This window comes from Atractosteus spatula, chromosome 21 (genome assembly GCF_055471065.1).
Source record: "Atractosteus spatula isolate fAtrSpa1 chromosome 21, fAtrSpa1.hap1, whole genome shotgun sequence".
Lineage (NCBI taxonomy): Eukaryota > Metazoa > Chordata > Actinopteri > Semionotiformes > Lepisosteidae > Atractosteus > Atractosteus spatula.
Genome location: NC_142726.1, coordinates 10879131 through 10894500, shown reverse-complemented (window position 1 = coordinate 10894500; position 15370 = coordinate 10879131). Strand labels below are relative to the sequence as shown.

General features: G+C 35.5%; 1 protein-coding gene across 1 annotated transcript in view; it reads left to right on the top strand.

Moving 5' to 3' along the window:
- adamts18 (ADAM metallopeptidase with thrombospondin type 1 motif, 18) overlaps positions 1-15370 on the top strand; it is a 51454-nt gene that overhangs the window by 14089 nt on the left and 21995 nt on the right. The window contains exons 4-12 of the mRNA XM_088938894.1: positions 4411-4675; positions 5060-5250; positions 5401-5484; positions 5755-5914; positions 7430-7535; positions 10940-11077; positions 11220-11373; positions 12425-12520; positions 12944-13092. Of these exons, the coding sequence (XP_088795020.1) occupies positions 4411-4675; positions 5060-5250; positions 5401-5484; positions 5755-5914; positions 7430-7535; positions 10940-11077; positions 11220-11373; positions 12425-12520; positions 12944-13092 (1343 nt within the window). The remainder of the gene's footprint in view (positions 1-4410; positions 4676-5059; positions 5251-5400; positions 5485-5754; positions 5915-7429; positions 7536-10939; positions 11078-11219; positions 11374-12424; positions 12521-12943; positions 13093-15370) is intronic.

Sequence of the window (15370 nt, the reverse complement as noted above, 5' to 3'; positions counted from 1 at the left end):
CACATTAGGAACTACTGTATTGTTCCCCAACCCCAGAAGTTCTGTGACTCTTCGATGTGCAGTGACTCTCCAACAATTCCCGACAGCTGAGTTTTATATCAGGGATGACTGCAGTGAAGAAGGCTATTCTAAGGAGTTGGATAGTAAAAAGAGCATGTAAAAGAGCCTGCTGTTTTTTTTCTTGTGTTTTCTTAAGATATTTACACGATATTCTGCTTTTAGAAAGGTCGACAAATTGGCTACACTCAGTCTCCATTACTACATTGGTAACTTGGGACACTGCTATTAATAAAGTAGCTCAGATGATGTGATATTTCATGTCCAAGTATTTTTCTCCTCCGTTTTTCCTTGTTCTTTCTTTTTGCTTTGTTTTTGGCTAAAACACTATATTGTACATTGTGTATCTCTGAAAGATGTGTACGTTTATTTTGTTCTGTAATTGCTTCTGTGTTTCCCATGAGGTTGGGGTGTTAAATAAATAAAAGAATTGTTAAAAAAATGAAATAGGATAAGTAAGGAGGTTTCAAAAACAATAGAAAACAGATAAATGTAAGAACTTAGTCAAGTGACGTTTTGATTAAGGTAAAATACCCTACCAACATATATTAATTTTCAATTTTCAAAAACAGATGACTAGCTATAGAAATTAAACCACATGAAAGAAAATTAAACAGGAAGATTACAAGAATGTGAAAAATGTGGACACCAGCCCCAGGTATTGCAATGCATATAGAACAACGCTGGATTCATTTGTGGACTATAAAAGTGCCTTAGTCATTAAATGACAGGAATAATCTCTCCTCTGTAATTAGATTATGGTAATAATAAGGAACCACAGTCATAGTGAGACATATTTATTGTCATAAAAGGAAGTATTCTCTATTATTGATCTTTATAATTACAAAGTATGTCAATAGTAAAGTTAACAGAAACCTATTAGTATAAGGTACCAGATTGAGATGCAATAAAGAAATGCAATAATATCTCACCTTTTTAATCTTTCGAACCAAAATTATTTAAGTACTGAAAATGAGAAGAAAGAAAACATTGTTCAAATCCAGTAAATCCAAATTTCCAGTAAAGAAAGGTGTGTTCTAGTTACACCATTATATCATATACCGTATAGTTTTGTACTTAGAAGTGTTAAGTTTTACTTCAGATCTTTACTGTGACAATGTGATAAAATAACACTTATTAAACTTATTAAACTGCACAGAGAATGTAAAGCACTGATTTGCTAAATTTGTAAAGCTTTTTAATATGAGCATTTTTATATCTAAATTGGTGTGCTTGGGAAATATCTAAGATTCTTATAAAGTATATGAATAATTTATCATAATGCATTGAAACAATTCATCTAGCTATATCCATTAATCTGACGCATACATATAAACAGTCAGGTTTTGCTATTGTCTAAATCTCAGTGAAGTAGTTTTATGTTATTTTTAAGAGCTTCCTCTTAAAATGTCTGTAATTTTGATTATCCTTAAAAAGTCTCCTTAAGAAGGAGCTATTGCTAATGGTCCCTGTGAGACTTTACATCAGATTTCTGCCATCATTGTTTAAATGTACTGTAACATTAGTTTCTTGAAGTTTTGTCATGGGGTCATTCTGAAGTGCTTTAAGACGTACAGTATTACTTGATTTACAGCACTACTGTTACTTGATTTTCATTAATATTGATCAGGCAATTCTAATTTCATTTGAGACATTGCATTAAAATTAATACTGTCAGATGTGAGGAAAGACATCTCTGGTGGGAGGCAGCCATCGCAGAACATGTTTTCACAACAACCTGTTTACCCGTAATTTTCCTTGACTCTTTTGTCTGTTTACTTTATCATCTACAAGTCGGTGAATTTGTAAGTGTGAAGAATTTCACTGATGACTTTAAAAAACAAATAAATGAAATGCTTGCTGAAAAACTAGGCAGATTACGTAAACTTAGTAAACTTAGTGACTAATGGAGTGTGAAAAATTGGACACAATTTTTTGTGGCTTTAAATGAAGTCCCAGAGTAGGCCAATAGTTATAAACAATAAATGATGTTTACCATTTGGAGTTTCTTTGTCACTGATCAACAATATAAATAATTGTTATTGGTTAAATGTTCTACCTGGTAGTTTCCTATCTGTTTTTGTTTCATAACCTCCAACTATTATACAGTGTGTTTCAAGAAAGTGTTTGCATGGTACAGTAACTCATACAGTATAGTTGGTTAGTGCTCCAGGACAAGGTTTAGTATTAGTTACTTTGACCTTTCATTGATGTACATGTTTACCATTCTAAAAAATTGCTAACTTTAAAACCTTGTTTTTAATATGTACTTATGGCTTATATATGCTTGTGATGTATAATTAAATACATTAGCTACTGAGACTTTGTAGTTGTGATCTAATTCCTATACTAGATAAAGCACTGGCATAGATACAGTATACAAGTACTGTATCTTTCTTCATTAGAAAATAATTATCTGTAGTAGTCATGCATGTCTTTATCATATGCTCTTTTACAGGGAATGGAACAGATAATTTAAGTATTATATGCTGAGTTTATTATTTAAGGTATTTAAAGTAAACATACAATTATCTAGTTGTATACATTTGTTCCCTTAATGCTCTATCAAGTGACAAAAAACAGTACCCTTGAGCCTCAAATTCCCTTTATAAATTAGCCAAACTTTTCTTTCTGTAGCATGTAAAATCTTGTTGATTCTCTATCAACATACTTGAAAACTTGCTTGGCTTTAACCATGAAAAGCCATTATAAATTTTACAGAAACACCATTACCACAAATAAAATGATTCTCATTGCATACCAGATTAAAAATAAATAAATCAAAATCTGTATTTTAATTGTTTTTCCAAGATTTCCTGTGAAAGAATGAATATTTTCAACACAGCAGTTTGGTACAGTACTGTAGCAGTGCCAGCTGGAACATGCCATTGCCATTCATTATCATAATAAGACAACATACAACAGAGGCAAAGCAAAAATGGCAATTTATTGCTTCCAGAACTGTAAAAAGTCCTGGCAGTTTTATAAAGCTGACTAAATACTTCTGTCTTTGATTCACAGGGTACTGTGTATTAAATATACTATTAAACAGAGCCACTTGTTATAAGGCTTAATTAACTTTAACCCTTTTATAGCCTGCAAATTTCCTAGCATAAGGATAGTGAATTTTCATTGTAAAGGGTAGTTTTATTCGTCCATCCATTTTCTTTATCCAGCACACGGCTGCAGGGGAGTCAGAGCCTATCCCCCTATGCAAGGCAAGATACACCCTGGACGTGTATCTTTTTTTACACCTTTTGTTTAAATTAATAAGGTGTTTGCACTACAACCCAGTATTATTTCATGATCTAATATGATTGAATAAAATCTTGGATTCTTACTATGGCTATGTCCCCATGTGTGTCTGTTCAACAGTTATAGATTTTATTCTGCTGCATAACTTCTAACCTCAGTCTTCATTTATCACAGCTGAATGAAGCTCTTGACTTGCCCTTCTGATGCTGATACGTTTTAACTTGCAAAAACAAAAAAAAAATACTTTAGGGATTAAAAACCCTGTGTACATTAGTGACGGGTTCTTAGACTGATGAAAAACAATATTGGTTCCTTTCAGTCAGCATGGTTTACATTTTCTCAGATACAGATCCCCTGAGATAGTATTTAAAACACAAAAACCCTTCTATAACAGGCAAGTGTAAGCAGATACAGCTGTATACTGTATCTGCTCTGTTTGCTAATCAAATCGATATAGTCATTTTAACAGATGCTCGGATAACATGCTGTATGGTTGGATGATTAATAACTGTAGGGTAAATTGTGTTTTCATAGGTGGTTGAATTTCCTTGTTCTTTTAAAAAACATTTTCAAGTTGTCCTTAACAGGTCTGTACTCAGAGCGTCTTTAAAGAAGGAGTTCTAAATTGAAGAACAAATTTAAAATGACTATAGGTCTTTCCGTTTTATGCGTTTTAACTTTGAAGGAATGAAAATAATGTCTGGAGCTTACTTTTTACACTTTCATCTTGAGCTTAGGAATGGTCATGAATCGATTCCATTGTTCTGCTTGTTTGAACTTAATACTATTGTACATTTAAGAATACTTCCTGTGTGTACATATATTGTATTCATGTCCAGTGTTTACAGACACAACCTCCTAACAGCTTTTTAAATGTTGAGATTCTTGTTTCCACAGTTCAGCTTGTTTAAAATTGCTGCATGCACTGTACTTCAGATCTCTCTATACTTTAAATACATATGCCACTGTATTGTAATATTTTTTATCGAGATACATTATAAGATATTGATCTGTTTCCTCATAACTCTGAGATAGGGAGTGATGTAAAATTGATTGTTTCTTTTGAAGACTTGCAATTTTTTTTCCTCTGTTTACTAGTCAGGTTTGATAAGAACACAGGATGATGAATTCTTCATTATGCCCTTACCTCCACATCTTGCAATTCAGCATAACTATACAGTCCCCATGGGCCATCACCCTCATGTGTTGTACAAACGCTCTGCTGAACACAGAGTACATCACAGCAAGATATACAGCTCTAAGGATGCTGTAAGCCATTATCTTCATCCCTATAACCTGTACAAGAGAGACTACCAGCACAAGAAACATCAGAAGCAGCATTTCTGTGGACGGCGCAAGAAATGTATGTAAGGGAACTTTACTTTTTCCTTACCTTGATTTTAATACAGAAGATTAAATAATTCATTAAATTGAACTAATTTAGTCTGTTATGTAGGTAATGAGCTGTTCTGCCATGATACCTAGTTTTGAGGTGCAGGTTCTGATAACTTTTACGGTTTTAGCATTGTTTAGATCAGAAACTGTGTCCAGGAAAAAGAACATTAACGTTTTTTTAAATGAGAGGACACAATAAAGAGCCAAAGGAAGCACTTCATCTGGTGAATGATTGTGAATATTTCCTATTCTTTCAACAGCCGATGCACTCTTATCTGGGATTGTTCCGGAAATTAGCAATATATTTTTTCATCTGTTTCCATGAAGCACACCTCTTCTGCTTCTTTTGCAGACACTCCTAAGCCTCCCGCAGAGAACCTCCACATAGCGGATGATGAGTACGAGCAACAAGGAAGGTTCAAACGCTCCCCTATCAACTCTAACAGCCTCAATGTGGAAACCCTGGTGGTGGCTGACCGGAAAATGTTGGAGAAGCATGGCAAAGAAAATGTCACCACGTACATCCTGACAGTCATGAACATGGTGAGTCCTATAGCATTGGGCTGTAGGACATGGTAAAATAGAATTATCATGAATGTCAGCAACTGTCGGCTGCAAAACTGCTGTAGCTTATACATACTGTACAGTAGAGCTATTATGTCCAAGAGAATAATGTCCAGTTTCCTTTTTTAGGTATCCAGTCTCTTTAAAGATGGCACCATTGGGACTGACATAAACATTGTGGTTGTGAGTCTTCTTCTGCTAGAACAAGACCCAGTAGGTTGCATTTAAATTAATGTTTTCTGCTGTTCATTCTGTTCAGTAGAGCTGCTAGACTACTGAGAACATGTGCTTGAATTGTATTTTCAAAAAATATTTTTTCATAGGATTAGTTTAATAATCATTTACATTTTTTTTGTTTTAGTTAGCAACATTAATTAAATTAATTGCTTAATTAAAAAATAATTAGTATTTTAATTGACAGCCATATACTTTAACCTTTTGCTTTGGATGTAATGGAAATTGTTTTGTGTTCAAAATGTGTAGATGGGATTAACAGTAAACCACCATGCTGATCAGTCATTGAACAGCTTTTGCCAGTGGCAGTCTGGTCTGATTGGAAAGACTGGAAAGCGTCACGATCACGCTGTGCTGCTCACAGGACTAGATATCTGCTCTTGGAAGAATGAGCCCTGTGACACATTGGGTAAGCACCCATAACTACTATCAAAGTTGTACCTCTTAATCTAACATTTAATTAGACATTGAACCAGAACATTTTATTCCAACAATATTTAGTACTTCTATTGGTTTTCGGTGATTGTATTTGGCTTTTTGTGAGTAATAAGTTTAGTCACAATAAAGGGAATTATTTAACTGTCATTGTCTCTTCTAATAGTAAGACAATGAGCCTGACTTTTGTACTGTATGTATGACCTTTCACTCTTTTAGGATTATTTTAAAATCTGACCTCCTTTTTTCTTCTTTAGATGACTCCATCTCTTTTCCACTTATCTTCTTCGTGACTGTCTATCACTCACTAATATCAAGAACCCCCATATCATTTTTGATCCCTCCCAACATATTTCTATTGACTCAGTTTTGTCACTTCTTCTCATGTGCAGAGTCTGACCATTTCTTAATAACTGTTCTGTACAGCTCCTAATGGAGATGCTCTGATGTTCTACTACCTAGACTATTGTACCTGCCCCTTGATCAGCCTCCCTGTCGAAGCAATATGCCCATTTTATATCAACCAGAATTCCCCTTTCTTTGCTCTTTCTTGCTTCCCTCAAACTTCTTCATTACTCCAGACTTTCCAGTAACTCCCTAATGCTGGACAGATGACTTTCAAAACTCGAATTCTTCTCTATTGTTGTCTCACTGTTGTCTCCACTCTGCTCCTGTCAGTCTTCTTATAGCTGTAACACCCTCTCCACTCCTTTTCCCCCAGACTTTCTATACCTACTCACCATTCTCCCAAATCCACTGCCAGTTCTTGTCCCTCAGCTGTAGAATGGCTATCCACATTCCTTGACCACCTGTTGGAACTCAATCAGGACTCATTGGCTTATATAGATAATTCAGACTCAAAACCTTCTTCTTTAGAAGAGCTTTTACTTAACTGGTTTTGTTCTCTACTCCTACTGTATTCAGTACCTTCATCTACTGTCTCCTCTCTTTGTGTATTCTCATCATGCATGTATTTTTTTATTGTTGTTGTCATTCTGTAAAGTTCTTTGCGAAGCCATTATAGGTGCTATACAAAATAAAGCGTATTATTGTTATTATAGCTCCTGTGGTTTCTCTGGTATGAACTACATCGTTCACTAACACATTTCCGCACTAACAATCTCAAACTTGTAACTTGCTAATTGCATGTATTCATATAGGCATGATACAGTAGTTCAGGTGGGTAGCTGCGTCAGCATGCGTAGTCTGCAAAGGAACAAGGAATAGGCAGTATACATATCTGGTTTACATTACTGCTCTGTATCCAGACCTCTCTATACTGTTTCATTTTGTATTTGCAAGGCAGTTATGTTTCTCTTCCTGTTTGTGCTAGCTTTATTGTCATTTTATTAATTTATTTTGAACTTATTGTAGTGGTACACTTATTTTATTTGCATTTTATGTCATTTTTTTCTGCTTAGCTAGGACATAAAAATAACATAAACAATGGTAATGAAAGCAACATTAATAATATGTGTTCTTTTGTAAGGTTTTGCACCTATAAGTGGGATGTGCAGTAAATACCGAAGTTGCACTATAAATGAAGACACAGGACTGGGATTGGCTTTCACCATTGCTCATGAATCAGGCCACAAGTATGCTTATACTGTTTATTAATTTGTTGTTGTATTTGATTGTCCCCATATTTGGTGACAGAAATGGAAATTCTGTATTAGAAATGAAAATTGCACTGCTGTGCAACCAAAATTAGATGATGTACCTAATCCATCATATTTAAATCTAATGGATTCATTGTTAAGTATTCCTCATCATTGACACAATAACAGTGTTGACTATGTACTTTGGATAACCTGAAGCTAGACAATTCGGTACCTTATACATGGACGAAAAGTCCACTCTTATGTTTCACAGAGTGCCAGTACAAATTACAGAGGACCGGAGTTATACAATATGTGGATGCAAAGCAGTTTTAGTTAGCACACAAACTGCACACTGTTTCTGGACTTGGTGAAGCCTGATTTAAATCTTTAGTAAATAAACCAGTAAATAAGGCATTACAGTAGTCTAATCTAGATGAAACGAAGACATTTATCAATGTTTCTGTATCACATAAACAGAGTCTTTATGTAATTTTACACAGATGGAAAAAAAACAACACTGAAGTCACCAACTTTGCAAAGCTGATGTTGGGAACCTTATGTGACATAACCTCAAACTTAACATAGTTTTGCTTAAGAAGCTGTGTTACATCTTTGTTGCATCTATACCTTAATAGATCAGATATGCAGTAGTTCAGAAATCTCAGTAGTAAAATCTGACTTGGTCTGCAAGTAAATGTCTTCAAAATGTAAATGTCTTGCATAAAAGTACAAACCAAGCTTATGATGATATATTATAAATAGTAAAGCTCCAAGTACACAACCTTATGGGACACTATAAGCAGGGCAATATCAGATCTTAAACTGTCATAGTTGACTTATGTTAGCCAATTAGGAGTTAAACAATGAAGGGATGTTCTAGTTAGCCGTAGGTTTTGTTGTGCTCCAACAGGATTCTGATTGATAGTATCAAAGTATCGAAATTCAGAAGGAGAAGAATATTATGTGACCCAGAGCCAGAAGTCATCAATAAGATAGCATAACAAGATATCATTGACTACCACTGTCTTTTTCAGTTTTTGTGAGAAAAGGCAAGTTGGAAGTAGGATATTAGTAGTTAAATACTTGAAGGTCTAGGCCCATTTTTTTAACTTTAGCACGACAGCAGCAGACTTTAAGCCTGCTAGTACAAAACCAGACTACAGACACATTGATGAGGTGCATTTGACATGCATTTGTAGGAACTACAGTATATTAACAATAATGTGTTAAGGTGTCATTTTAAAGATCAAATGTATCCTGAAGCATGACAGGCTGAAATACAGTAAGTGCTTATGAGCCCTTCCACCAAACTAGTGGAATTCACCAGATTCAGTCTACAGAACGTCATGGTCTATTTGGTGTTCTGTTCAGAAATACCCAGTTCAAATCCTTGTAGGTTGGACATGTCCATACTACATGACCTACAGTACATCAAATGTGTAGCCATGTGTAGGGAAGTCAATTAATCCACATGTACAGTAAATGCCCTTCAGATTGAATCATTCCTTACCTCTATCAGATCAGATCACTTTATTGGCCATATACAATTTCTTGTACGAGGAATTTTTTGGGGTCTTTTTGCATACCCCAACTTGCTCTCTTTGAGACACACAGACAGGGAGAGAAGCTTGGGGTTATACCCCTGGAGCAGTTGGGGTTAAGGGCCTTGCTCAGGGGCCCAACAGAGTAGGATTCCTCTGCCGGCCGCAGGATAAGAACTGGCGACCTTCCAGCCACAGGCGCAGATCCTTATCCACTGAGTCACTGCACCGCCCCCGATTTCTATCTCCAATGAAATAGGTACTGAAATTACTGAACTATTTATGGATTGGATAATATGTGCTTCTAAAATGATCATGCTACAATATCATCACACAGACCAGATATTTGTCATAATTTAAGTCCATAAAACCCAATGGTCATAATTATTCACACCCCTGTAGTTGGTGTTTTTTAAATCCTCCTCTGTTATGGTTTACACTGATAAAGCACTTCCTGCTGTATTCATTGTGATTCTGTCACTTCTGAGGGGGATTTGTGGTCATTCCTACAAGAAAAAAAGTTCTAGGTCCTTCAGATCCTTTGTGTTTTGTTTTGATTGCCTTCATAAGTTTGAACTGCAAATGATTGAATAGACTGAGGTCTGGAGGTTAAGATAGGTAGTCAACAACATTTATATTGTGTGCAGAACCATTTCTTTGTTGATTTGGATGTATGTTTTCAATTATTGTCATGCTGGTATGCCCATTTTTGACAAGGCTCGGGTTTCTTGGCTGAGGAAACCAGGTGTTTGGCCTGGTTTTACCCTTCCCCATATTTTAAAAAGGGTTCCAGGACATTTTGATGCTAAACAATCCCAAATCATAATAGATGCCACATTATATTTCACAGTGTATGTGAGTGTTTTCTCAATATAAGAAGGCTTCACTTTTTTTATTTCAAATATAGTGCTGCTGAACATGTCTAAGGCTCGATTTTTGTTCTGTCTGATCTTATGGTTCCAGTTGTCATTCAGATGTACAGTAGCCCGCCAAATTCAAGTTGCTTCTTTTTGTGGGTCACTCTCAACAGACGCTTCTTCCTTGCAAGCCTTCCATGAATGCCATTTTCATAGAAGCAACATAGAATGGTTTGGCGGCACATTGGTGCAGTGGTAGCCCCACAGTGCTGAGGTTCTGGGTTTAATTCCCACAGTACTATCTGAGTAGAGTTCTTACCGTGTTCATGTGGGTTTCCTCCCATAGGCACTAGTTTTAAAATTCATGACCTGTTGGTTCCAAGAAAACACAAGTTTTCTTGGAACAGAATAATATGAATGTGAGTAGGAACATCGGGCATCTTTGATTGCTTCATCTACTCAATGAAAATGTCTGTAACCAATATAAACAGCTACAGGCAATGTATTTTTAATTACACTTTGTTATTGAGATAAGAGGAACAGTTTAAATATTTAAGATCCTGTTCATACATTTACTTAGAAATTCTCACCCACACAAGACTATTTGTCTAGAGAAATAACTAAACTATTGTGTGCTAAATAATGTGGAATGAAATGAACCATTTGATTATGAATATTTAGAATGGAAATCTGGATTTTAGCATTTAGAATAAGAATAAGGTTTGGGTTTTTTAACATACTGTTGGTTTTTGTTTTGTATATACTATAGATCAATCATTTATGCTGTTATCTTTACTTCCAAGTGAGGCAAAGAATAACTATACGAGACAGTGCTAAACTACTGTATATTGCGTCTTCATTATTTAGATTAAAATACAGTACTTGACAGTAATCATATAGATGTACAGTAGTTATCTGTTCTTGTGGCTAGACAGAAATGCTTTCTTCACTTTCTTATTACATCTGTTAATTCAAGTTCTCTTATTCACAATATTTGCAGTTTTGGTATGATTCATGATGGTGAAGGGAATCCATGTAAGAAGGCTGAGGGAAACATCATGTCTCCAACACTAGCTGGAAACAATGGAGTCTTTTCTTGGTCTGCTTGCAGTCGGCAGTATCTCAACAGGTTCCTGAGGTACTGTATACCCAAACCATAACATTTAGACACTTCTTTTTTTTAATTTAACGTTTCTTAAATTGTAGTAAATGCTAGTTTGTTGTAAGTGTTATCCACTCTGTAAATTTCTGTTTTAATGATGCAGTGTGTTTTTTCACAGTACAGCTCAAGCTTCTTGTCTTGTTGATGAACCAAAGCAAATTGGACAATATAAATTCCCAGACAAACTCCCTGGACAGTTGTACGATGCTGATACTCAGTGCAAATGGCAGTTTGGCTCAAAGGCAAAGCTCTGTAGTCTGGACTTTATAAAGGTACGTGATTGAATTGTTTGGTAATTCTGGATAGTATTTTCCCAATCCTTTCACAATAAATAACAGTGCAGGGAGATCATAACTAAATGAAGCTAAGCAATCAGAAAACATTACAAAAGAAAGGCTGGCTGTTATGCTAAGAAAAAGAAAAAATAATTAAAGGATGGCATGGTTTAATGTAATGAAATATTACCTTAGTCTAATTAGCTTTGTGAAGCACAATACAGTTTTGGCACTTCTACTCATCATTTTACAGAATAAGCTTTATCAAATGAGCTGAAGGCACTGGTGTAAGGCTTTTGATCTCTACAAGCTTACTGCAGAAAAATTAGTTATATAGAGCACATTAAAACAAAAACTAGAAAGATCAGTGACACCTCCACACCTGTTGCAGCTATGCCTTCATTAATATGCAAATCCCTTATGAATAATCATTAGACTGAAGGAACACAGGCTTGGGAAAACAAAACATCCACCAGGTCCGAATTCAGGATTAGCCTTATAGTATAACATAGTCCTTTGTATACCTCCATGCTTTTGTCTCCAAACATGAAGCTTTAGCCTTTGTGATTTGAGCTACAACGTGAGCGGCTCAACATCTTAATTAAAGGGATTTCAGCTATCTCACAGCAGCAGTTTGTGTTGAGATTCAGACTGCATAGTGCAGTAGAAGAGGGCTAATTAGCCATGCATTCTTATGGACTCAGTGCACAAACCAAACAGACTCCACTGTTAGATTAATGCTCAGTGGGACCAGCTTTCAAAACTGACTTTGTTTGCCAGATGCAATCGGGCTCAAAGCCAGAATGGCACACATCCACATCATGGCTTGAAGCCTTTCTTTTGAGTTTATTAAACATAGTTCCTCTTTAAATTAAAGCTAACATTAAAATTCAGTTGCCAATTCCTAAAGCACTACACTGTTGTTTTCTTTATCTTTATGACTAATTTTGTTTCACTAACATAATAATCATAACACTGTGTAGGAATGTGTCAGTATTAATTTGTTGGGGCTAGATACTGGACTAAAAGTCAGTATTTTCCTTTTCAGGACATCTGTAAATCACTGTGGTGCCACAGAACAGGGCATAGGTGCGAGACAAAGTTCATGCCAGCAGCAGAAGGAACTATGTGTGGACAAAATATGGTGAGTCCGACGTCTGATAAAGATATCAGTGAGTGTGACCTGGATGGACATGTTTCAGATAACTGTAAGGCATGTCTCATGCTGGGCCCTAAGTGTGTGTTTCCAATACAAAACACTTTTTGGAAGATTCAGTCCTGGTCACACTGCATTTTGTATTTGACATACTGTATATAATTCATTTATTATACTGTATATCTATATTGTATTCCAGAACTTTTGGAAGATTTGTCAGTCCTTTACATTTTCCAGTATTTTTGAGGCATTTTTATGTTGTTTAGGTAAGAATTCCATCACCTTCAAGGTAAGGACAACAAACATCACTCACTAGAAATCACAGCTGAGAAAGTTTCCTGTTCTACCAGAGTTCCAGCAGAGTGGAGAATTAAGTTTGAGCAGCAGACACTGATTTGTGCTTTCTTGTAGTGGTGTCGGAGTGGTCAATGTGTAAAGTATGGGGATGTTGGACCTAAGGCTGTACATGGACAGTGGTCATCATGGTCCGAGTGGTCGGACTGCTCCCGGACTTGTGGAGGTGGAGTCACGTATAGAGAAAGGTTTTGCAACAGCCCGAAGTAAGTTATTGCTGCTCATGTTGATGTAAATATTCATTTAATCAGATATGTTGTCTTCCATAAATGCATTGGACTAGAAGACACTAATACTTCTAGTACGCTACAAACCAAAGACTTGGTTTTGGTAGAGAAAAATGGTAATTTTACCCAATTTAAACCTGTACTATTGAATAAAACTGTAATAACGACTGAATCCATTATCCTCGGAAATGGCATAACTCCATTACTCTATATAAGAAACTTATAACAATAAATACACATTAAAATGTAATATATAAGCTACCAGATATATATGCACTACCAGCATGCATTGACTGTATTTAAATTAAAACACATGCAGTATTTGCAGTACAAAATGATAAAACATGTATGTCAAAGAAAATTCACTTGAGAGCAGCCTGTATGTTAAAGCACTTCCTTCTCAGTGTCAGTTGTTTAGTGGAATTACTGGTTGATACTGTTTTACAATGGTTGTTGCAGGTGCCTGTGTTGAACATAATATAGTTAAACATCCTTACAATTAACTGTTAACTGTTAGTACCTAGTTTCTTTCTTTATAGTTGGCCAGTAAATCTACATGTTTCACAACAACAGCCTTGGGGTGACTGGGTAATGTCTTGATGGCTGCGGCTTCAAACTGAAGTTTAAACAAAGCTGGAAAAACTTTGACTTCAAGCTCAAGGGACTCACAATGTGGTGTAGTTCAGATAATATGGCTTTCTCGAAAATAATGGTCTTGGTTCTGTGATCCTAGGTAAAACTAGGATCTAAATAAAAATATTTTAAAGAACTGAAAAAACATACACAATACAACGGTTTTCTTCTGTGAATTGACGCCTGTATTTTTGTGTATGGAAAGATCATGGAAAAGTAAAAAAGTCGTATGTATTTTATAGAGGAGTACAAAGAATCATTGCTCAGTCATGTTTTCTGTAGGTCAATTAGAAGAATTCATAAAATGCATTTTAATATCGCAAATTAACAGTGTATCCATCAGTTTGTAAACCATTTGTTCACTGACTAGTGAAAGAAGAATTGTGGCATTAGAGTACGTTTCAATCTCATGATTGTTCATCTTACACTTTCTGGATTGAAAAGGAATTGATATACTACAGTATACTGTAGTCCCGTTTTTGTAACAGTCTTTTCAGATGCAGACGTAAAGATATGAGCCGACTTTTTTCCTTCAGATTTTAAATTTCCAATCTAAACATTTCTGTCCAGACAGCTCACTGATTATTTGAATACCAGTGATAATGGTGATGTATATCAGTTCTCTCTCAGAAACCCTGAAGGCATGAGTATACGCTGCAAGTTCTCTCATATAGAATAGATTTCTGTGAATATCAGTACATAATCCATTATTTTTGCTGGAATAACTGTTCAGTATATAACCTATTGTGGGAACAAAATCAGATATTTGCAACTTGTTTAGGCATGCATAACACATGTTTAGGCATGTGTTATGTGGATGTTGTCAAGGAACAAATTTGTGATCCTCTTGACTCCTATAATGTTTTAATAATGGTGAAACCTTGGATGTTTAAAAAATGGTATTTAGAGACAAAAATAAATAAGCATTTTTTTCCATACATCTACACTAACATATTACTTAAACAGTAGCGTATTACTGTTCAGGTGGGTAGCTGTGTCAGCATGCATAGGCTGCAAAGGAACAAGTAATAGGTTTATTCCATGTTGAAAAAAAGAAGAAAGAAAACACAACGTTTCGGCCGTGGAGCCTTCTTCAGGTGTGATTTTTTCAGCATGGAATAAACCTATTACTTGTTCCTTTGCGTATTATTGTTGTCAATGATATGCAGCACTGATCTGACAATAAATGCATTTGCTTTGTTCATTCAGAGTTTATTTTTAAATTGAGTGGTGTCTGGTGACTGAAGGCTGAATCATTATAAAACATCCGTGTAGCACATAGGTTTTGAAGTTATTTGCTGTTGAGACTGATTAGAGAAATATATAGAATTTGGAACAAACATTTGCGGTTGCTTTTTTGTGGTACACTTGATAAATGGCAAATTTATTAAGCTGTGCAGACCTGGTGTGAACTGTCATTGATGCCCTATGTTATTCTTTTAAATGTGGTATAAATGAGCAGATAACCAATGACTGATGACTATGTACTGCACCACTGCTGAGGCCATGTAGTAAAGTACTTTAACATATGGGCCCATATGTCTTAATGCATAATCAGTAATTGGATGAGACTGTGATCCTACCTCAGATCTCTGGGAACAGCACAATGTGAACAACTTTTTAG